Raw genomic sequence first — 25570 nt, 5'->3', positions numbered from 1 at the left:
TTTTCAAAGTACCATAAAAATAAAACATGATTTTAATCCATTCATTTCCATTATAAGAATTTATCCTATAAAATAACCATAGCAATGCTAAAGATTTATCTTAAGGAAAGATTGCATATGTTAGAAAAAAACATATAATATAGATGTCCAGAAGTAGTAACAGATAAATTAAAATACATTTTTGCTACTGGTTTAAGTATTTAATAAGACAGAAGAGGATATAATATGTTTACTTAAAGGAAGCAAGCAAATTGCCTTATGTAAAATAATGTCTGTCATGGTGACCTTATTTAACATGTCATTAACATGTCATGTATGTATTTCTGTCCGTAGTGATTAATCGGGAGAACATAAATTTATACTTATAATTATTATATTGAAATTAGGGAAGTGTTCTTTTTTTTTTTTTTTGTCAGTCATATGGCTTGAGATCTGGGCCTGAACGCTGTCCCTCAGCTCTTCAGCTCAAGGCGAGCGCTCTACAACTTGAGCCACAGTGCCACTTCCTGTTCCTTCTTTTTAAAACCGTATTTTCCTGGATTTATTTCAAGAAGTTTTAGATGAATACCCCCATCACACACACAAAAATAAAAACTTACTTGCTTTGTGAAAAAGAAAATTGGAATGTATTTTAGTGGATTAAGATTAGTATTTAGTGGTTAGTGTAGTATTTTAATAAATCTTTAATTTTCATTAGTCAAAAGGATATTCTTTTTTAGAAAATTTATTACACTCCTGATTCAAGTAGGTAAAAGTCTTGTAAATTCAAAAGTTAAAGCAACCTGACAAAGCTAGCATCTGATTAGACGGGGTTGCTAAGCAGATTTATAATGTTATTTTCTCCAGGAAGTGTCCAAATAAAATGTTTCTTGAACTGAATCCATAGATTATGGTCTTTGTATCAGAGACTTGTGGGAAAGAAAGTCATATCATGTAACGGGCTGGTATGCCCATTTTTCTACCTGACATTTTATTTTCTTGACTCCTACAGCATATATTATGTGTGAGTAGTTTTTTTCTTTAAATGCAAACTGTAGGAAGAAGTTGACCCATCTTTTCCATGGTATTTATACAGTGTTCTCAAGCTTCCTCCAAACTTAGAATCATGCACCTATGTAAGAATTTACATTGATGGCGGTCAATAGCGTATTAATTTCTCTGGTAGCTGTAGTTAGATAGCAAAGAAGAGATTCTTCTGAAAACCTAAAGGCCCAATTTAGACATACTGTAGTTTTTACTAGTTCTCTGTAGGAGAGAGACATTTCTGTTTTGATATTTCTTCTTTCCTGATCAGGAGCAGATGAAAGCTCCAGGCTTGCTTTTCTTGGGGGAAAAACAAAAGCTTTGCTCTCCATCTAGCCCATAATATCTATAAGTCCTGTGCTTTGTTTGTTTGATTTAATGGCATTTGCCCTGTGTAATCCTAAGTGTTTTTCAAATACAGTCACTGGAAAAACCATAGCTTCCTTCTGTGTATAGATAGTTTTGCTGCTTCCTTCCTAGAACTGAAGGAAACTGGGGGTGGGGACCAGCAACCCTGTGTCTTTGTTGTATGATATATATGATACTGCTTGAAGGCTGATGTTAGACTAAGGATTTCCAAGTGAGTAGTACATGGATAAATGCTTCATCCTTTGACTTCTATATTAATTAAGGCAACTATAACTGCTATTATATAGAGACAGTGAGACTTATCAAATTAGTAGTCTCCTGTTCACTTAAAATTGAAAGGAGTTTTACCCAGAAGATGATTCTTTTGCAAGCAGTATTAAGAGATCCAGGTAGCTTCTTCCATCTTATCACATCCTTGTATTTATCACATGGCTCCTGTGTTTTTAGCTCCCAGAAAAAGCACAGATGATTGTGTTGAGTGCATTTCTATGTGCTAGACTTTAAAAATAATCCACCTCTTTACTCAGTTAAACAATCACAATCACATGTACCTATAAGACAGTATGAAATTGTAATACATCTGTGGGCCCAGGGAGAAGTTGGGTGATTACATAGTTTATGTTACTGTTGCCAAATACAATAGGGATTAATAGAAAAAGCAAAGGAAGATACAAAATACTAAGTGTTTGTGACCAACCAATCAGACTTTATCAGAAAGTAACTGGAATAAGGAGCTTGTAGTAATTGCCTGACCTTGATAGAGCTAAGTGTTCCAGAAAGCTTTACTAGAATTTCTAATCTGCATACAAGTGTGAGAGGAGGGAGTTGTTAAATCATCTAAAGTAAATAGAAAAGAACTGTTTTATAATCTATTGGTAGATTACAAACACAAGAGAAAAAGATACAGAATTATTCTACTTTGGAACTCTTGACATCTAGCTAGATCTAGCTTTTGTTCATAATTTTAGATTTTTTTGTGTTAAAGTTTAGTCTGTGTTGGGGTTAAAATTATTTTTTTTGGTGCCATTCTTGGGGATTGAACTCAGGATCTGTGTGTTGTCCCTGAGCTTTTTTACACAAAGCTACCATTCTACCATTTAAGCTAAAGCTCCACTTGTAGCTTTTTGGTGCTTCATTGGAAAGAAGAGTCCCATGGACTTCCTTGCCCTGGCTGGTTTTGGACTGTGATCTTCAGATTTCTGGCTCCTGAATAGCTAGGATTATTGGCATGAGCCACCAACACCCAGCTAAAAACCTTTTTTACAGTAAAAACAACTTTTAAATCATTGTTAATAATTTGAATGCAATAACTCAATATTTTATATGCATATATAACTTATGTATTTATGTTTTAGTTTAATATGTAAAATGTTTAAAGCGTAGTCTTGGACTTTAAAAAAAGCTGTGTTAAACTTATTTCTTTCTGTAGATGGAAGCTGCTAAAATAATTTTATGACTCTGTATGTGCTTACAAATATCCTTTCTTATCTAAAAATTACATTATCTCAGACTCCAATGTTTTATGGTGTGTTTTTCCCTCCTTTCTTTCCAGGAGAAAAGTTGAAATTATGCACACCCACAGTCTTTTCACTCTTCTTGGAGAAAGACTGATGTTGCATACAAATACTGTGACTGTCACCACATACAACACACTCTATGAGGTAAAATAAAATATGGGGTGAAGTTATTTATAACAGAAAACCTCTGCATCTGTACTGAAGTCAGTCATTAGTCTAAAATGTCAGTTAATTCCAGAAATATCAAAAATAAAGATGCATACATGCTTTGCATTTTTATTTTTCAGTGTATCCATGTGCAGTTATTTGCCAGTGTTTTTGTGTTAGGTTAAGATCTCTGTTTCATTAGTACAGAATGATTACCCTTGTAATCTTTCTTATATAGACTGTACTCATGTACAATGTACTATGTGCTATGTAGTTCCTTTTCTCTCCATCATGCTTTCTAATATATAGATATATTGATATATAGATATAGATATATCAACTACTGACATTAAGATAGAATTGATATTGAGATAAAATGAGGTAAGAACTATTTGTATAAGTGATATTTGGAAACTCTTTAAATCTTATCATTTGAATTTAGCTAAGTTGCTTTCTGAATTCTCATAAATGGCAAGCTATACAACTTTGAGTACCTTCTCTCCTTTCCTCATTCCCTTTTACCCTCTTTTTTCCTCTCCTCTTTTCCTTCCATTTATTTTAATTTAATCTTTAATTTTTTTACGGTGCTGGATTAAACTCATAACCTTGCTCTTTCTGAGAAGTGCCCTGCATAAGTGGTTTTAATTTTTCTAATGCTATAAAGTTATTAGAGCATTCATTTATGTTAGCTTAAATTCTTTTAGATCAACCTTCATTTTACTTTCCTGGAAAGGATTTTCAATGAGTTTAGTTCTTTTCTCTAGTGTTATTGATGTCAGAGTAACAGCACCTGTTTTGTGTAGGTACAAGAAAAAGACGTCTATTTTTAAGTGTTAAAAGTGATCATAAGAAATAACCTATGACATGTAAAATGTACATGAAATAAAAGTATTGATGTCTATAAAGAGCTTGATTGGAACTCAGCCATAGTTATTTGTTTAGGTGTTCCCTGAGGTTGCTTTTGCACCATGACAAGGCATGTTTGCCATCCTCTCCTGCATGACTGCTTAGAGGCACAGCAGGAGCCAAGGCAGTGCCACAGCTCAGCAGCATTTCATGTGCCACATACATTTCCAAACTTTATTTATTTTGGAGTACCAGTAAATATATTACTTCATATCATTTTAAAACAGGTGAAACTGGCTCTAATGACACACTTTCAAGAGACACTGGGTTGTGAATTCTTTCCTTGTAGATTTTTTTGGCAAAGCATTGTGTTGGTTATAAAAGGTCATTATAGTCATGCTAATAGATATCCATAGTATTGCTAATTAAGTTAGGAAATACAGATTTCTTCACAAAACTGGGTTTTTTTTGAACCCCAAGTAGTTTTTTCTTTCTTGCTGTGTTTTCTAATGCATTTGTAAGGTATCAGGTGATTTTTTTGTTGTTGCTTTGTATGTTTCTCCCCTACAGTATAACCCCTGTTTTCACTGTATTTGATGTCCTTATAATTTAGGGAGGGGAAGGGAAAAAACAAAATGTTTAAGTAGGGATATAGGTTGACCTATTGTAACAATGAGATGTACAAGACACTATGTTGAAAAAGAAACTTTACAATTTAGGCAGGGGGGTGGGAGGAGGGGAATGTAGTTTTGGAGGTGGGAGGGAAGGGATGGTAGGGGGAAAACAAAGGAGGAAGCAACAATGCTTGATAAGAAATGTACTCATTACCTTGCTCATGTAATTGTAACCCCTCTGTACAGTATTTTCATAATAAAAAACTTATTTTAAAAAGGCCGACTATACTCAAGAAAACGTAAGTGTGACACTTAGATTATCGAATTCTAATTAATGTAACTAAAAAAGATTTTTAAAAAACTTAAAGGGGCTAGGTACCCTGGTAGCTCACATTTGCAATCTTAGCTACTCAAGAGGCTGTGATATGAGAATCCTGTTGAACGCTAGTCCTGTAAGCAAAGTCCATGAGACTCTTTTATCAACAATAAATTATAAAAAAAGTTGAAAGTAGAATTCTGGCTCAAGTGCTAAAGCACTAGCCTTGAGCACAGAAACTCAGAGACAGTGTCCAGGTCCAGAGTTCAAGTCCTAGATTTAGCAAAAAAACAAACAAACAAAAAGGAAAAAAAAAAAAGAAAACACTTAAGAGGCATTAAAGAAGGAAGATGATAAAATTTGATATGGGGAAAATGCAAACTTCTCCAGTGTTGCATGTCCCCTCCCCCCATCTCTAGTTCATTCTGTCTCACTTTCTCCATTTCTCCCTCCCTCCCCCTTCCTTCCTTCCTTCCTTCCTTCCTTCCTTCCTTCCTTCCTTCCTTCCTTCCTTCTTTCCTTCCTTCCTTCCTTCTTTCCTTCTTTCATGCTTTTTGGTTCAAGACAGGATCTCTTCCTGCCTCCAGTCTGCTAAGCACTAGAATTCCATGCATGCACACCTAGCAAATTTTTTTCCTTAATTCTGATAGTATATTCTCCTACTAATAGTTGCCATTTTTTATTGGACACTTCTTAGAACAAGCACTTTGGCAAAACCCATGATCTTAACTCTTATTTTACTTTTTGTCGGTCATGGAGCTTGAACTCTGGGCCTGGGCGCTGTCCCTCAGCTCTTCAGCTCAAGGTTTGCACTCTACCACTTGAGCCATTGTACGTACCACTTACGTCTTTCTGAGTGGTTTATTGGAGATAAGAGTCTCTGGGACTTTCCTGCCCTGACTGTCATCCTCCTGAGTAGCTAGGATTACAGGCATGAGCCACTGGTGCCTAGCTGGATACTGGTATTTTTTATTTGCCCTTAAAAACAGAGCAATTGGAAAACAAACAAACAAACAAACATAAAACAGAGCAATTAGGCTAGGATGTAGCTCAGTGGCAAAGCACATGCCTGCAAGTGCAATGTTCTGGATTCACTCCCCAGTACCAAAAAAGAAAAGACAAAAACTAGCTAAACAAAAACCAACAGACCAACTGTGATTCATAACACTAATAATTCTTATAAAATAGACAGGTTATGAATACAGTGCCTCTTGATCAATGTCACTCCCTTTAACATTCTCACCCACTCCTCCCACCACACCCCTTCCCTGCCTCTTCTTAATTTTGGGGTTATATATATTGAATTTTTTGCCATTTAACAAAGCAGTGTATGTATACAATGCATTTTGATCTGAATCGTCCTTTTAGCATCTTCACTCCCCTTCCAACCACCCATCCCTTTATTTTCTCAGTTCTGTGGTGTAAGGTCCATCTTGGGAAGGCGAGGCAGACTCTCCCTCCTCTTGGCTAAGTATGTAGCCAGTACCTACATTACCTAGGTAACTGGCACACCTGGAGGTGACTCCTCTTCCTCCTCCTCTGAAGTAACATCCTGGACCTCGCCCCATCAAGCCTCCCATTGGACCATGGAAGGGTCCTAGGCTCTGAGGTCATATCCACATCCATCTGGGCACACCTGCCAACCCTCCCCCCCCAATCCCTGCCACTCCTTCCCTCAGCTTTTTGCTTGATTCTATGGATATTGTCTGCATCTTCAAATCAGACCTCTCTTTAAATCAAAGAGTTTGATCTCAAAGAAGAGAGTGGCATTGGAGAGGATCTGAGGTAGACTGCCAGCAGAGCCATATTTACATTCCACTTTGCAAGTAGAAGATCTCTCCTTTCTTCATGGTGACCATCCAAATGTTCCAGGCCTTGATAACCTGGCCTTTGCCAAGACTAAAAACAAATGATTCTTTTCTGTCATGACTGGAATCAAACTTCTTTTCCTTGGACAATTTTCCTTTGTAATGGATGTAAACTTTGTCACCAATCATTGGCATCTCTTCACTATTTCCCGCTCTTTTGACAATCTTTAACACTCCTCTGTCTTTTTTGGAGGTAATATCCTCTCCCTGTTCGGAGATTGGCTGCTGGATTTTCTCCAATGTTCTTGGCACCCTCATCAGTAGTTACTGTCTTCTCTAAGTAAGAAACCTTTCACAGTGATAGCTCATTGGCTCCTTTTCTCCAGCAGGTTCACACACTGTTCACCCTGCAGCCGTCCAGCAGGCCTATGTGCTGGACATGCACTCTTGCCTGCACTCCATTCATTTTTTCTTCTACCCCTGTCCTTTTGGCAAATAATTCTTCAGTGCCTATTATCATAGGCACTGTACCAAGTAACTCTCCATGGCTTGAGTTAATAATTGTTTTGATTTCTCTTCTTTGTGTATTTGTATTTTCTGTATTTTTAGACTAATCATTTATTAAATTTATAATAAAAATTATGAAATAACAAAATTGGTTACTCAGTATATGTGCATAAGAATTTACCTTCAGAATTTACCTTCAACCCTCACCTAGTAAATGTTGAACATCCCAAAAGTTCTAAAATGATGAGGAAACATACAGTTCTGTCTGACCAACTTGATAAAAAATAGTAATGGTTAATACAAATGAATTTTTAAGGAATCTTGTTTTTAATTAACTAATTCTAAAAAAAGAAAAGTTAAAGTAAGTATATTAGACCATCTTAAAAGAAATATGGTAAATGATGGCACTGTTATTTAACATATAGTAAAATGGATCTTCACCTAAGCTTTAATACTACTAACAAACCTAGTTGTATTTTAAGAATGATATGACAGCTGGACATGGCTTACGTTTATAATCCTAGCTTCTTGGGAAACTGAGATTGGGATGGTTGCAGTCCTGGAACTGCAACCCTCTCGACAAATGTTCATCTCAGTGGAAGAATTTGGGCCTTATGGCATGTACCATCATCCTAGCTCAGTAAAAAATGAAAAGTAGGTGGATTGTGATGTAGGTGTACTAGAGCAGGAAGCAAGACATTATCTTAAAAATAAACAGTACACAAAAAAATACTTGGCATCTGCCTAGCAAGTGCAAGGCCCTGAATTTCAAAAATCAGAGAACCACCAAAAAGAAGCAAACCAAAAAAGTGACAGGACAGTGAATTTCTATTTCTATGTCACCAAAGCTTGAAGATTTCATAACTTTTCCTAGTGGCAGTGGTTGAAAAAAAAAAAGAATTCACAAACTAAAGCTACAAGCACAACCATGTTAACCATGTTCATTGCAGTGATATTTACCATAGCTAAGATATGGAACCAACCCAGATGCCCCTCAGCAGATGACTGGATCAAGGAACACTCTCTCTCTCTCTCTCTCTCTCTCTCTCTCTCTCTCTCTCTCTCTCTCTCTCTCTCTCTCTCTCTCTCTCTCTCTCTCTCTCTCTCTCTCTCTCTCTCTCTCTCTCTCTCTCTCTCTCTCTCTCTCTCTCTCTCTCTCTCTCTCTCTCTCTCTCTCTCTCCTTCCATCAGAAAGAATGACATTGCCCCATTTATAAGGAAATGGAAAGACTTGGAAACAATCATACTAAGTGAAGTAAGCCAGACCCAAAAAAACAAATATAATAGACTCCATGGTTTCCCTCACTTGTAATAATTAGTATATGACTAGGATAGTCCTAGCAGAGGATCACAATAGCTCAATAGCTATATACATGTGACCATATAAGATGATGCTAAGTGAAATGAATGCCAAGATATGGAAATGAGGTTTTTCTTTGTTGTTGTTTTTAATGTACTATGTGAAGTTATTTCTTTTTTCTTGCCTTTTTCTCTATGGTTTATCCCTTATTGTCACAGTATTTGATTTTGGTACCCTGTGAATTGTATATACGTTTATCTGAATTAGGGAAGGAGAACCACCAAATAGTGAAACAAAGGAGAAAAGGGTGAACCAATGCAACATCACCTTGACAATAAAATTAACAGAGCGAACTTTAAAAACTGAAGACTTGTGTCTAGGGTTTAATTCACCTGTGAGCATTGATTAGGCCCTGCACTCATCAGAAGAATCAGTAGATTGATAATTTATAGAGTTTCAAGCCTCTTTTTCCTTTTTATTTCCTTTTTTCTTTCTTTTTTAAATATTGAAAAATTACCTTAATTTCAATAATAACTACTACACCTTTACGGAGGCATAAGATTAAGTACAGAAATACTGATAACTGTCAAACTATAATATTGGTAATGCTGCATTAGAAAATAATCACTGATGCATTATTTAGCAGAGTGTTTTGAAATCCTGTTGTGATAAAGAGTAGATAATGTGAATAAAATCAAGTTTTAGCAGGGCTTGTCAGGCAACATGAAATAAATTATGAAGTAGTAAAATATATCTTCATTATCCTTGAAGCCAAAATATTATGAAAAAAATGCTGTCTTCTAATTTTTCCAAATGTGTTATACATGATAAGGCCTAGAAGAAAACTATAGCCCCTGAGCTAGCCTAAGATTTTCTGTTTATGGCACATAAATTCTAATGTAGTTCTATTTATAAAGTAAAAATTTAGCTATATATAATGCTGCAATAAACATAGTTGTGCTGGTAGCTTTACTTTGTTCTTGTTTGTGATCATTTGGGTAAATGCCCAAAAGTGGTATTGCTGGGTCATAGGGGAGTTCTATGTAGAGTCTTTTGAGGAACCTCCTTACTACTTTGCAAATTAAATGAAGTAAGCCAGGCCCAAAGAAACAGAGGTCCCATGGTTTCCCTAATTTGCAATAACTAGTATATGTCTGAGACAAGCAGAAACAGTTAGATAAGTTGATGTTAGGCAAAATGAACCCCAAGATAAAGATTCAATTTTTTTTTCTTTCTTGCAAATGTTTCTAACATATTTATAAGATTATTTCTTTGTTGCTTTGTATGTCCCTCCCCCAGAGTATAACCCTTGTTTTCACTGTATTTGATGTTGGTATACTTTGTGGAGGGGAAGGGAAAAAATAAATTGTTTAAATAGAAATACAGGTGGACCCATTGCAACAATGAGATGTACAAGACATTATGTCAAAAAACAAACTTTACAACAATGAGATGTACAAGACATTATGTCAAAAAACGAACTTTACAACATTGGGGGGGGCAGTGATGGGGGGGGAAGGGGCACTGGGGATGGGAAGGGGAAACAAAGGAGGAGGCAACAATGTTTGATAAGAAATGTACTCATTATCTTGCCCATGTAATTGTAACCCCTCTGTACAGTATTTTCACAAAAATTTAAATGTATAATAAAGTCTATATCTACAAATACAATAATTATAAAGTTATCCCTATGCTTAGAATTCATTGTTCTTTACCCAGCCTAATACAATTATCATGATTCCATTTGTCTGTCAGTCAAAATGTGGCTACTGTAAATTGAGACATCCTGTCACTGTTAAATATCCCTTGGATTTCATGATCATGTCTGGTTTTGAATCCTCCAAATCATTTTGTTTTGAGTTAAGGGCAGGGGTTATTTTTCTGTACATATGTCTCACCAAGAACAGTGAAGACCTCAAGATTTATCTTGAGTCTTGGGCTTTCATTAAACTCTCTACTCATATATACCTCATAATTACTCTCCTCTTTGTAGAAAACTTACATAGAGTTTTTATGACAGTTTATATGTTTTATTACTTAATAGGGCCAGTGTATATTCATGTTAATGATGCTAGAAATATACTTCCATTTATTAACTTTATTTTCCTTCTCCAAAAAATTAGCAGAGTGTTGGTTCATACCGGTTATTACTAAATGCACACAAAGTTTCTACATATATTTTTATAATGTATAAAATTGTATTGAATTTAAATATGTTATAGTTTTGTTTTATAGTTTTTGTTGGTAGTAGGGCTTGAACTCAGTACCTGGACGCTGTCCCTGAGTTCTTCAGCTCAAGGGTAGTGCTCTATCACTTGAGCCATAGTGCCACTTCTGGTTTTCTCATGGTCAGTTGGAGATAAGAGTCTCATGGACTTTCTGCCTGAACTTGCTTTGAACCACAATCCTTAGATCTCAGCTTCCTGAGTAGCTCATGCGTGAACCACTGGTACAAGGCTGTTAATGTTTTTTTTTTTTTAAAGCACTTTCACATTTAGGGCTTTATTTAATCTTTCTAGCAGATTTATTAGATCAGCACAATAATTATTACCCTCATTGTTAGATGATAAAATAGAATTTTAAAAAGACAACATAAAAACTGATGTTTTGAGGTAAATGTCATTTTCTGTGCAATGCAATTTATTCTCTTTTTTTGTGGACAAAGTTTTAATTATTCTGTCATATAGGAATATGATCTGATTTTCTCCCAGCTTGACTTCAGCTATTTTGTGTTTCTTGTTAATAACCAAAATTTTCTAAGATTCTGTTTGGTTCTTATGGGAAGACTAGTATGAAAAATTCCTAATTAATCATTATTTTGCTATGGTTTTCAAAGAAATTTTATCTCACATTAGTTCCAGTTGACTAATAATACATTTTTGAGTTTTATTCAGAAAAGTTGACACTATCCTTCCTCCCTCCCTCCCTCCCTCCCTCCCTCCTTCCTTGTCTCCCTCCCTCCCTCCCTCCCTCCTTCCTTCTCTCCCTCCCTCCCTCCCTTCCTCCCTCCCTTCCTCCCTCCCTCCCTTCCTTCCTTCCTTCCTTCCTTCCTTCCTTCCTTCCTTCCTTCCTTCCTTCCTTCCTTTCTTCCTTCCTTCCTTCCTTCCTTCCTTCCTTCCTTCCTTCCTTCCTTCCTTCCTTCCTTCCTTCCTTCCTTTCCTTCTTTCTTTCCTTCCTTCTTCTCTCTGTCTTTGTACCTCTCTTTCTTCTGGGCCAGTTTTATGCCATGAACTCAGGGCTTGTTGCTATCCCTGAGCTGTTTTGCTCAAGGCTAGTACACTACCACTTGAGACACAGCTCCATTTCTGACTTTTGGTGGTTAATTGGAGATAAGAGTTTCTTGCCAGATTTTCTTTGAACCCTGATCCTTAGATTTCAGCCTTCTGATTAGCTAGGATTACAGGTGTGGAGCTATCAGTACCTGATGGCACTATTTATTTTTGAAGAGTGTGTTCAGTTTTTAACAAAAGTATGGAAATGAGATGATAAGGAGTAATTATATCTGTTAACATTTAATTAATATTAAGCATATTTTTATTTCAATTCAATACCTTAACACATTACACTCCTCATACACCTATGTAAATTTCCTATCATTTTAGTTTGAGCAGAAAAAAAGTGCTACTTCTGGATGTTAAAACTGAATAGCAAATTAAGTCGCTGAACAAAGGTGACAGTTTTGTGAAATGAAGCCTCATTGAGTTTATATGTATTTAAGAGTAGACATAAATGTAGGCTAAAATCTGAAATACAGTGAGCAAACATAGATGCTATTGTTTATGTATTGTTCATTTATCCATTTTGCCATTTAATAGATACTGATTGATTGCTTGTCAGTGTCAAAAAAAACAGTACTAATCACTGGAATGTAACAGAGATGATGTACAAAATCCTGTAGTTGTTTAGCCTATATATTAATGAAAAGTTTGTAAATGTTTTCAAATTCTGTCTTTACTTGGTTAGATTGTTATTTTCTTTCTTAAGTAAAATGAAAAAGAAATCTCAGTAAGTAACAAATGAGCCACATTTTCAGGAAAAGGGTATCCTTTCACACTTCAGTTTTAAGTAGGGACCTTACTATTGACATACTTTCCTTACTTATTTTCTAATTTTTTAATTAATAATGACACAAGACATCAGATGTATACAATTCATAGCATAAGCAACTATCAAAGATCCACACTGCAAAGGTATTTTAAACATGATACATTCATGGATTATTTAATCTTTTGTAGACATTGGGTATGGTTTTATCTTTATCTAAAAATAAAATTTGAGGCTTATAGACTTAAAACATTTGCCAGTATGTGGAATCATTACAAAGTTTCTTGAAGAACGTTTCTTTTTATTTGCACTTTCAGATCTTTACATATCTATACAATTTTTAATGAAGTTCAAATTCTTTGTCTTTCAGATCTTAACAGAGCAAGTATGTACTCAGGTTGTACATAAACCACATCCAGAGCCAGATTCTACAGTGAAAATTCAGAATCCAAGTGAGTAATGGCAGTTCTTTACTGTTATGTGATAGTTACATGCCAACATTAGAGATTACATCAAACTTTTCTAATACCTTAACTCATTGTGGTGCTTACCTATTTCATGACACTTATAACTCCCCTATCATAGTTCTAAGATTAATTGAAATTAACAAATGTGATACATATCTTCAGTTCTTACATAGTTAAAATCTTCAGTTTATTGTTTTCTTTATTTACAGTGATTCTTAAAGTTGTGGCAACTTTGTTAAAAAACTCTACACCAAGTGCAGAACTGATGGAAGTTCGTCGTTTATTTTTATCAGATATGATAAAACTTTTCAGCAACAGTCGTGAAAACAGAAGGTAAATAGTTAACTTTAATAACAGAACTTTCATTCCTTGATGTTTTTGTCTTTCCTTAATTTTCAATCTCTAATTATATTTCAAGTCTCCCATATTGCTGAAACTTTTAATCATTATAGAAATCACTTGTATTTTTATGTAATCTGCATTCAACATTCTATTTTTATATTTTTAAATAGACATTTTAATTATATCTATGAATATATCTGTATCTCTCTACCTCTCTCTGTACATATCCACACATACATACAAACTTCTCTAAAAAACTATGTTATTCCTAATACCTATCTATCACCAACAGTGATACTTTGAGTTATAATTGTTTGGGGTTTATGCAAAATCATTTATGCTATCTGTTGTTTAGCTTATGACTATTGCCATCTATGTTAAAGCTGCTTAGCTAGAACTCGAGGTACAATACAAGATAAGAATTCTTACCTGTTTCCTGAACCCAATTTAACAAATAATTTCTATTGGGTGGGAAGCACTGAAGTGTGCAGGGCAGTCTTATAGTTCAGAGTGGCCTTAGTACAGTCTGTTATGGAAGAGAACCATAAACCATTAAGTTTTGACATTTTGGCATTGCAAGTGCTAAATGTGACATGAATGTAGACAATCAATAACTAAATATGATTAGGAGTGCTAGAAAATTATTGTGAGTAATTCGGATTTTTCAGTAGAGAATGATAGAAAATTGGTAGAATATGGATTACTTAGTTAAGATCTATATTCATTACTTTATACAGACTTCAAAATGATAAATTCTAGTTCAGTTACTTTATTGAGTTAATTTTTTTCCTACTTAGGTGCTTATTGCAGTGTTCAGTATGGCAGGATTGGATGTTTTCTCTTGGCTACATTAATCCTAAAAATTCTGAGGAGCAGAAGATTACTGAGATGGTCTACAATATCTTCCGAATTCTTTTGTATCATGCAATAAAATACGAATGGGGAGGCTGGAGAGTCTGGGTGGATACACTCTCAATAGCCCATTCGAAGGTAATAGAAATTTATATTTTAACATTTTATATCATTGAGGTTTTAACAATGGATTAAATGGCTATAATCCCTCATCTGGTGCCATCTTGTGGACATAGTAAGTTATAACAGCCAATTCCTAGATACAACATTTTCTGTTTATTCAACCACATTGATAGATGGTTAGAGCTTGAAAGAATCTTGTAGATCTCTTAAACATAAAGTTCATAAATTAGGAATTTAGGCACTATATCTCTAGCAGATTTGATGACTTGCTTCTGAGCCAATTGCTTTTAAACTAAAACTAATTCTTACAAGAACAATCCATTGTAACAATGAGATGTACAAGACACTATATTGAAAATGAACTTTACAATTTCGGGGGGTGGGTGGTGAAAGGATTTAGGGACATAGGGAGGGAAGGGATGGTAGGGGAAAAACAAAGGAGGGGGTAACAATGCTGGATAGGAAATGTACTCAGTACCTTATTCATGTAACTGTAACCCCTCTGCACAGAATCTTTACAATAAAAATATAGTGGAAAAAAATGAAAATCATTAAATATCTAAAAAAGAATAATTCATGAAATGAGCTCTGAAATTACTTTTCAGATGAGTTTTAGTCAGTTTTGATTTCTAAGTAAAAATCATAAATATGTTTACATTGTTCAGTGATCATTTTAATTATTTTATATTTTCTTTAATTCTAAGAATCTGTCTATATTTTAATTTTAAATCTTTAAATAATCAATTAAAGTGCATAAGTATACATACATTTGACTTTGGAAATTTAGAGCTAGAGTTTCTCACCATGTGGTGTCATAGAGAAAGGATAGGCATCAGAAATTTGGCTTTGAACCTAGTTATTATCACAATTTAGTTTTGTGATTTGGGGATATTGAATTAGTCTTTTCTTTATAGAATATTGTTAACATTTTATTATATTTTCTAAACCTCCAAAGATTGTACAAAAGATTTAGTTACAATTTAACATTTCCATCTAAGTATCCAGTGCTTTTTGGTCATGGTTAATTCTTCCATCATTCTGTCTCATCCCATCACATTTAGTCATTTAGCAGGAACTAGAAAAATATTTGAAGAGGATAGAGAGTAAATATTTTATGCTCTATGGTCCATACTGCCTCTCATGGAGCTACTCCACTCCCTGTGTACTGTGGCAGAGGACATACATACGAATGGTTGTGGTTGTAACTTAGTAGAATTTTTATTTATCAAAACAGATGGTAAAGCTGGTTGCTGATGACTCACGTCTGTAATCCTAGCTATTCAGAAGGGTGAGATCTCAGGATAAAGGATTGATGCCAACCTTCATAGGAAAGTCCGTGAGACTCTTATCTCCAGTTAACCACCAACAAGCCACAGTGGAGCTGTGGTTCATGTGACAGAGCACTAGCCTTAAGCACAAAAGCTTAGGGACAGCAGCCAAATCCTGAGTTCAGGCCCCAGGATTGGCGTGTGTACTACGTGTGTGCATGCATGTATGCACACACATGCACACAAAATTAAAAAACAAAAGGAAACAAACAACATATGGCAAGCAGACATGACCTGTTAGTTCTTGATTACTAACTTCTAACCTTTGGCATTTACTTTTTTCTTCTGTAAATGAATTGTTTCTGTTACAAATGTAAATTTTACAATATATCAAAAATTTACATCATTTAATAAATTTAAAAATAGTAAGGGAGAGGATGTTGCAAGTCTATGTACAAAAATATATACTCTATGTGAAAATGTAACTGAAACTTTAGAAGACAGTTGGTATTGGAAAATAATGAAAATGGTGACACTGATCAAGAAGCATGTACACATTAATGGACATGTTAATTTGTAACCTCTTTGCACAACTATTTAAAGGTAATTTTAAAAGTAAAAACAAATCCAAAAGTTATATAATCTGATTGTTCTAAATGATTCTCTGTGCAATAACAAATTCAGAGTTGCTTATATAAAGATACAATCTTTTAACATTTGTAAATGTATGTGTTTATATATATGCATGTGAATTCCTTTCACAGTGATTGTGATGGGTACACATATGAACAATAGACAATGAAATTTACAAGTCTTTTGAATATTGTATATTATTATTTACTAGTTTCTTATTTAAGTTTAAATAAATATATAGGAGGTAACTGTCATATTTTTGTGTATCACTGAAATACTTAACCTAACAAGAAGAATCTTTATTACTGCTGCTTTACCTGGGCAGTTCTGGGGACAATAATGAATAATGAATAATGAATCACCAATAGCTTTATTTGATGGTTAAATTTGTTTAAATTAAGCACTTTTTAGGATTAACGTGCTAATTGGAAGATCTTGAAATTTCTGTTATATTTGCTCATTTTACCTTGATTTTATTGTATTATTTATTCTTTTCATCTTGACATATACAAAATGCCTTAGAATTTTCATTTTTCATTTTCAAGGTCACTTATGAAGCACATAAGGAATACCTTGCCAAAATGTATGAAGAATATCAAAGACAAGAAGAGGAAAACATTAAAAAGGGGAAAAAAGGGAATGTGAGCACCATCTCTGGTCTTTCATCACAGACAACAGGAGCCAAGGGAGGAATGGAAATCCGAGAGATAGAAGATCTTTCACAAAGCCAGAGCCCAGAAAGTGAGACAGATTACCCTGTCAGCACAGATACTCGAGACTTACTCATGTCAACCAAAGTATCAGATGATATTCTTGGAAATACAGATAGACCTGGAAATGGAGTACATGTGGAAGTACATGATCTTCTAGTTGATATAAAAGCAGAAAAAGTGGAAGCAACAGAAGTCAAGCTTGATGATATGGATTTATCACCAGAGACTTTGGTGGGCGGTGAGAATGGTGCCCTTGTGGAAGTAGAGTCTTTGTTGGATAATGTATATAGTGCTGCTGTTGAGAAACTCCAGAACAATGTACATGGAAGTGTTGGTGTCATTAAAAAAAATGAAGAGAAAGATAATGGTCCATTGATAACTTTAGCAGATGAGAAAGAAGAACTCCCCAATAGCACTACATCATTTCTCTTTGATAAAATACCCAAACAAGAGGAGAAACTGCTTCCGGAACTTTCTAGCAATCACATCACCCCAAATATTCAGGATACACAAGTGCATCTTGGTGTCAGTGATGATCTTGGATTGCTTGCTCATATGACTGGAAGTGTAGACTTAACTTGCACGTCAAGTATAATTGAAGAAAAAGAGTTCAAAATCCATACAACTTCAGATGGGATGAGCAGTATTTCTGAAAGAGACTTAGCATCATCAGCAAAAGGGTTAGAATATGCTGAAATGACTGCTACAACACTGGAAACTGAGTCTTCTGGGAGCAAAGTTGTACCAAATATTGATGCAGGAAGTATAATTTCAGATACTGAGAGATCTGACGATGGTAAAGAATCAGGAAAGGAAATCCGAAAAATCCAGACCACTGCTACAACACAAGTAAGCTATCTTATAGGAATTCTGTACATAAACAAGCATTAAATATGATTGTCATGGTGGCACATATGCATGTTAACCGAGCACTGGGAAGGCTGAGGCAGGAGAATCACAAGTTCAAAGCCACGATATATTGAGTTCCAGGCCAGTCTGGGCTACACAGCAAGACCCTATCTCAAAGCAACAACAATAGCAAAAATACTGAATTATTAGCTGTATATACTGAGCTATTAGTTGTGAAATGTAATAATTTCTTAATAATTATACTATGTATTTAATGTATAATAGTATTTATACAATTTGGTAGTATGGTAGAATATGTATGTGAAATGAAAAGTATCTGAATAATAACTTCATTCTGCCACATTTTTTGTGTAACTTTGCTCAACCATTCTGGAGCTTGAGATCTTTAAATAGTGCAGAGCATTATACTAGATAAAAATATGGCCTTTAAGGTCTCTTCCAGTACTTAATATTTCATGGCTCATACTTCACTTACACTTGTTTTACTTGAAATCTTTATCCTGAATTCTTCATTAACCTTCTTTCAAGCTTCCAGGCCCAGTGCTATTCTGTGGAGTATAGCCCAGTAGAAATGATAAATGAATGGGATGGGAAAAGGGAACTGTTACTTATCAAGCACCTTCTGTGTTTTGGGCACTGTGCTAGGTGTAGATTCAGATTTAATCCTTACACCAACCCTGTGAGGTAGGTAATAATGGCTTAGAAAATTTGTAATTAGTATCATTGACAATTTTCTACCCATGTAGTAGGAATTTGGTAAAGGTGAAGATTAGGCTTACTTAGTTATGAAATGTTAGTACTGCAGTTTGGGCCCTGACATAATAAAACTAAAAACATGTTTTTTGATATGGTTGTTAAGCTAAATAATAGCTTATGACTAAGAGTTTGAGAAATTATAATAATACTTCACCATTAATTATTTGAATTTTTTTATCCTCTGGGTATTATTTTAACCTGTCTTTAAAACCACTGAAAATAAATTTAACTCATTTCCATTATAAATATAAGAGCTTTAGTAGTGTTTTGTGCTTCAGGAAAAATATTTTATAATCTGTTTGGAAAAGATATTTTTATTTTGTTCTTTGTAAACTGCCATTTTCATTTTTTTGTGACAGTTGTGATACCATGATAATTGTCAGGGGATGGGGATATCAAATTAGGTAGAAATTTAGAATAAAGGAAATTATGGTGCTTTGTTTATTGAACATAATAATCACTATACTTGCCTGTTTTATTTTTATTGAAAGCGTATAAGCATTTTTTTCTGGTTTGTTATGTAACTTAAATGCATTTGTAATTTTAATTGAAGTATTATGAATGAAATAGGCTTTCGATTTAGCTTGAATATGTTCAAATAATATTTCTTCTACTCACGTGTTTATAGTAAGAACTAGTTAATGACATATCCAGTGTGCTCCATTTCATGTATCCTCACTTTCATTAGAGAGTTATGAAGTCTTGTATATAGACAGATAGCAAGGCCACACATATCTGGTTTTCAGTGTGAACTTGGTGTTAACCTTTGATTACCTTTACTAGTTTCTTCAATATTAAAATAAAAGCTGTCATATTGGCCTTCCTATATAGGGAATGACAGGTGAATAATATATTTTAAATATATTAACCTACTGAAATCCTATGTTAAAGTGTTACTTACTCACTTTATTTATCCTTATTGTTTTTAAGTCAGACTTTTGTTGCGCTCCACAAACTTTACTTTTTCTTTCTTTAGGCTGTTCAGGGTCGGTCTATCACCCAACAAGACCGAGATCTCAGAGTTGACTTAGGATTTCGAGGAATGCCCATGACTGAGGAGCAGCGCCGCCAATTCAGCCCTGGCCCCCGAACAACAATGTTTCGGATACCTGAGTTTAAATGGTCTCCTATGCACCAGCGACTTCTCACTGATTTATTGTTTGCTTTAGAAACAGATGTACATGTTTGGAGAAGGTACAACGATTTTTCTATAAATAAAATTAGTTTCACTTAAGAAAATGAGTCTTTTTATTTATTGCCATCAGCTAATTGATTCCTAATTGATTATATCCTTGAATAAAAATGCCCAATTAAGTTAACTAGAAATATTTGGACATTTAAATTTTTGAAAGGTTGTTAGGCTTAAGACAAAAAATTATATCTGGCATGGTTTGTTTTATAGTAAAAGAGATTTAATTAGAAAACCATTTCCTAAATTCTAAATTCTTAATAGTGTTTACTGAAATTTAATAAACATCCCTCTCTCTCTCTCTCTCTCTCTCTCTCTCTCTCTCTCTCTCTCTCTCTCTCTCTCTCTCTCTCTATATATATATATATATATATATATATATATATATATATATATATGGTTTTAAAGCCTGTGCCATTTAAACCATAGTGGATGTTCATTAAAATATAATCAATGAAAACAAGTCTACAAGTATTAAGTCATGGTATTTTCTAATTTTCAATTTAGGGTTTTTGTTATTGTTGTTGTTTTGCAGTACTGGGGTGTTGAACTCAGTCCTCAAGCTTGCCTAGGCATCAGTTCAGTTTTCTAATAGCAATTATGCAAATAATTCACTGTTAGTTAGTGTATCATTTACATTTAAATGTATATAAGTTAGTAAGTTGATGACTATAACAAAGTACCTCAGCCATGGGCAACTTAACAACATGATATTCTCAGGACTCATGCTAGTTTCTGCTTTTCCCAATTTTATTTGAGGATTTAAGGTGGAAGCTTCATCTCCCAGTATCAGTTCAACATAAGAAACCACCACATTAAAAGGCAGGAACCCTTCCTTCCTTCCTTTCTTCCCTTCCTTAATCCCTCCTTCCCTCCCTTCTTCCCTATCTCCCTTTTTCATCTTCCTCCTCATTTCCTTCTTTTACACTTCTTTTTCCTTTTCTTCTTTTCATCTACTTTTATTTTCTTCTATAAAAGACTCTCAGGAAATTTCCCCTATATGATCCATGAGGATCAAAAGTTCATTTCTAAGTCACCTACAAAACACAATAATAAATACTGGCTAATAACCCAATAGCTGAGATGAGGCCAAAGTTTCCTCCTCCTAGCAGAGCTCAATTGTGAATAAAATCTAGACTGTCTTAGTAGGAAAGAAGTCCTACTACTGTGGAAGCAGTAGATAGTGTCTGCAATAAAAATAGTTTTGCTTTTGATTTTGTGATCAGTTTCTTCTTAGGCTAGTCATATGTTTTTTCTTGCTAATGTTGTCATATGCTGAATTACCTGATGAGAGTAAAGGAAAGTGAAGTACCCTGAGATATATTACTGTTAACAAGAGAATCCATATGTGGCGAGAAAACATGTAATATACTAATTACACTGTTAGGAGCCAGTGACATTACCTTCCACTAACAAATTGCCTTTGTTTTGTTTGTGATTTTCATGTATACTCACAGAGCTTCCCCAGGTAGAATTTTATGTAATTAAAAAAGGATTTAAGCTAGTCCTTATTTCTAGGACATGGGAAAAACATTCCAAAATCCAAACTATAATAGGTAATATTTTTAGTTCACTATTTTTGCATTTTTTTCAATTAGAAACAGTTCACATTCTGACTGACACAAACTAACGCAAAATACTTTTCTTTGGCCATTTACATTGCATGTTTTCTATGATAAAACCTTCCTTTTATTACTCAATATATCTTTGAATTTATTTATTTTCTCATCCTGTCATTTTTTGGACAGTGTATTTTTTTAACATGGCTGGTGAAAAGTCAGGCTACGGTCAGATGTTGGGAGAAATTGAAAGTTCCTAAAAGGCAAAGCTTTCAGTTACTGATGACATTGCTTTGCCTTTCACAACAGAACAAACAGATGTTGCAAAAATCTGTATTTTTAGTTAAATTCATTGACCTAGTCACATGTTACAATCTAGTTACTACTATATTTGCTTATACACTTAGACACAAAACCCTTATAAACGTTCTGGGTTGATAACGTAAAAAGTGTTATGTTATTTTCTAAATTGTTTTTGATTTCTTTAGGTTCTCTCGGTAGTCTGAAATTAATTTTTAGTTAAAATATTACTCAAAATAAAGTATCTTTAAATTTTTATTGTAAAGATACTGTACAAAGAGGTTATAGTTACATGAGTAAGGTAATGAGTGCATTTCCTATTGAGCATCTTATTCTTCAACTAAGGAAATGTTAATTTGTACTATTTCTCTTTTTTAGCCCTTCTACTAAGTCTGTAATGGATTTTGTATATAGCAGTGAAAACATTATTTTTGTACATAATTCAGTTTTGATAATGTAAAAAGTTTTAAATCATTTTCTGACTCGTTCTAAATTTCTTTAGGTCCTCAATAGTCATAAATTCATTTTTAGTTAAAAATATTACTCTAAAGTATCTTATTCTTAAACTAAGGAAATGTTAATTTGTGCTTTATCTTTTTTAGCCATTCTACAAAGTCTGTAATGGATTTTGTTAATAGCAATGAAAACATTATTTTTGTACATAACACAATTCACCTCATTTCCCAAATGGTAGACAACATCATCATCGCTTGTGGTGGAATTTTACCTCTTCTTTCTGCCGCTACATCACCAACTGTAAGTACTTTGTCTCCATCTAGTGGTATGATTGTGTAATTACAAGAATTGAACATTTCAGTAGTGTCAGATACTATAACAAAATATGTTCTTCTAATGGTTTTAGCCATTTTAATTCTTAGTCCATTCTCATTTATTTCATATATCTCTATGTATTTATGAAAATATTTTCAGGTAATACCTATGCATGTTATTTTGGAAGAGGCACACCTAGGAACAATTTATATTTATTTTGTATACCTTATGATGTAAGCTGTTAAAATCCTTATGCAATATTTTTGTCTTGTATTCTGTACTAAATCAACATTAAAATGTCCAGCTCCCATGTGTTTCTTTATAAAACATTGCAGTGTATTAATAGAACAAATTTGAAAAACAGGTTGACTACATATGTCATTTAAAATATAATAGATCAATATTAATTTTATTGTTTTAGTTGTCATTTCAAAATATCTTTGATTCAGAGCTGGAAATATGTGTAGATGAGTAGGAGAGCACTTGCCTAGCGTTTGTAAAGTCATAGGTTTAATCCCCAGCAACATAATAAAATAATTATAGCTTTGATTTACAGCAAAAATAAGACTCCATAACTATTGCTTACTGAGAAATAATATAGAACTGTACTCCCTATATGATTTGTCATATTGGAAAGCCATCCAACATTTGTCAGTTTCTTAAGATAGTTATTGTTTATTATGGTTATTTTCAAATTGATTGCTGATTTATATTTCATCTTTAACAAGCTATTTCATACACTTGGCTATTTTCCCCACTGGTTTTGTCACTACTTTGACCAGAGCAGAAGTGAAGCTTAAAATATTTTTGTCTATACATACAGAACTTTGTATCCACAATCCACATAGTAATTTTCACTAGAGAAAACTAAAAGTCTCTATAGACTTACAAATGTATTTCACTCTGATTATCAGTTCTTTGAGTGCAACAGTAAACGTTTTTGTTTTGTGTGTGTGTGTGTGTGTGTGTGTGTGTGAGTGCTGAACAAATACTTGTTAGATTACAACACTGAATTCAATAATAAAAAATTTTCATGAATCAAACTTACAAATAAATTCTAGAGAATTTATATTGGGTCAGGAAAGAGCAACTGCTAATGACAAACCCTCACCAGTTCAGTACAGGTAGGAAAAATAATCTACACTCTTTGGCTACTTGGATAGGGTAGATGTACAAGAAAGGAAGTTTACAATTTATGTGGAGAAGGTGGGTGTGGGGGAAGTGTAGTTCTGGAGGTGGGAGGGAAGGGATGGTAGGGGAAAAACAAAGGAGGAGATAACAATGCTTGATAGGAAATGTCCTCATTACCTTGCTCATGTAACTGTAACCCTTCTGTACAGTATTTTTACAATAAAAATATTTAAAAAGTCACAAAACCTAAAAAAAAATTTATGTCTAAAAGTCAAGCAAACTGATTTAGGAGGTTGTAGAACATTAAGCCATTATGGAATTAGCCAGCTAATAGACCTGAGAAGAACAATATGAATAGTGGATGACATATGAAGAGTACAAGTATCCTGAGACTCATATGCCATCTTTTCTCTTTAATCTCAGTTCTCCTTTGGTAATTTAAACCAAATTCAACTACAGTTTTAAGCTATTTTAATATTAAGACAGGGAAGGCTCTTTTATTTTTCTTTTAAATACTGTATCAATGTTTTCCATGTGACTATTTTCTTTACAGAAATTTTACATTTTAAAGTTTTCATTTGGTGTCAAGAAATTGTTAAAGGTTGTATTAAAATTTACTTTAAAATACTAAAGATTTTAAATTTTTATATAGAATAAAATTACCTTCATATGAAATATGTAACATTAGTTACTAAAATTTGAACAATTTTGAAATGTCCACATTACTAAGTGATATTCTAAACTTTATAAAGTCAAAAGATCTCTACTATTGAAATTAAATTAATGAGGTGAATTATAAACTTCACTTATGTACTATTTTACTACCCATATTTTTTCACTTTTCTAATACTATATAATAAATGTGCTGGCATTTTAAAATTTTGGCTCCTAAAATTACCTATGCAATTTTGACTCCTGTAGTTTGATTTGAAACTACTTACACTTTGAGAATTCACTCAACTATAGAAACTTTTGTTTATTGTGTTTCTGTATTTCAGTTATGTCAGTCCATTAACTGATTATGCCTATGCCTGCTGGTATAACACACCTGATTTTTCTATTCTTTAACATGCTGCTTCTTTAAAAGAAACAGCCAAGCCAGATGCCTGAGGTTCATTCCTGTACATATAGCCCTACCTGAGTCTGAGATCTAGAGGATACCAGCTTGGGGCTAGCATGGGCACACATATCCATGACACTCTATCTCCAGAATAACCAGAAAAAAGCTGGAGGCATACCTTAGACAGTAAATCACCAGTCTAGCAAGCTGAGTGAGCACAATCTGAGTTCAAGTCTCAGTAATACCCAAAAAAGGAAGGAAGGAAAAGAAAGGAAAGGAGGGTGGGAGGGAGGGAGGAAGGAAAGAAGGAAGTAAGGAAGGGAGAGAGGGAAGGAGGAAGGAAAGAAGGAAGGAAGGAAGGAAGGAAGGAAGGAAGGAAGGAAGGAAGGAAGGAAGGAAGGAAGGAAGGAAGGAAGGAACTACCTTGAGTTCAAATTTCAGCAGTACCCCCCCCAAAAAAAAGAAAGACAACACATAGAAAGAGAGAGAGAAAGAATAAAGAAAAAAATTAAAGCTGAAAATAAATGTGGACTTTTTGAACTTTTATTTAAAATATAAAAAGACAAGAAATGTTTGGAAGTGATAAAAGAAAAAGTTGACAACACTGACAACATACAGGTGAACAGAAAGGCACATTATCTTAAAACTACCATTACAATTTGAAACAAATTCTTGAGTTCTGGTAATTTTGATTGATTATAAGGAATTTTTCAAATTTTTATGTCATGTATAGATAGGTACTTTATGAATAAATGGGTTTAATGATGATATGGCAGTATTGATCGAACTCTCTATGTGTAGATAGATAGTCAGTATTTACATTCTGTGGGACATATGGTGTCTATCCGGTTACTTAACTGCAGGTACAGTAGAAAAGCAGCTGTGGCACATAAATAAATAGGCATGTGCCCATTTTAGTAAAACTGTACTCTTTTTATTGACTGCCTAGTGGAGCAGACTTATCCCATGGTCTAGTCTATTAAATACTGACACAGGGTATGACCTCCACATAAAACAACAATGCCATAATAGAATGATGTATAAT

At 34.0% G+C, this 25570-nt stretch overlaps 1 protein-coding gene across 3 annotated transcripts in view; it reads left to right on the top strand.

Moving 5' to 3' along the window:
• The window catches only part of Nbea (neurobeachin), a 536577-nt gene that overhangs the window by 123583 nt on the left and 387424 nt on the right, over positions 1-25570 (top strand). For all 3 annotated transcript variants that reach the window (XM_070002976.1, XM_070002975.1, XM_070002977.1), the window contains 7 exons: positions 2945-3053; positions 12862-12943; positions 13168-13291; positions 14098-14290; positions 16722-17738; positions 19492-19709; positions 22166-22319. In XM_070002976.1, the coding sequence (XP_069859077.1) occupies positions 2945-3053; positions 12862-12943; positions 13168-13291; positions 14098-14290; positions 16722-17738; positions 19492-19709; positions 22166-22319 (1897 nt within the window). The remainder of the gene's footprint in view (positions 1-2944; positions 3054-12861; positions 12944-13167; positions 13292-14097; positions 14291-16721; positions 17739-19491; positions 19710-22165; positions 22320-25570) is intronic.

This window comes from Dipodomys merriami, unplaced genomic scaffold (genome assembly GCF_024711535.1).
Source record: "Dipodomys merriami isolate MVZ:Mamm:240054 unplaced genomic scaffold, mDipMer1.0.p SCAF_6, whole genome shotgun sequence".
Classification (NCBI taxonomy): Eukaryota; Metazoa; Chordata; class Mammalia; order Rodentia; family Heteromyidae; genus Dipodomys; species Dipodomys merriami.
This window is presented reverse-complemented; position numbering and strand designations above follow the sequence as displayed.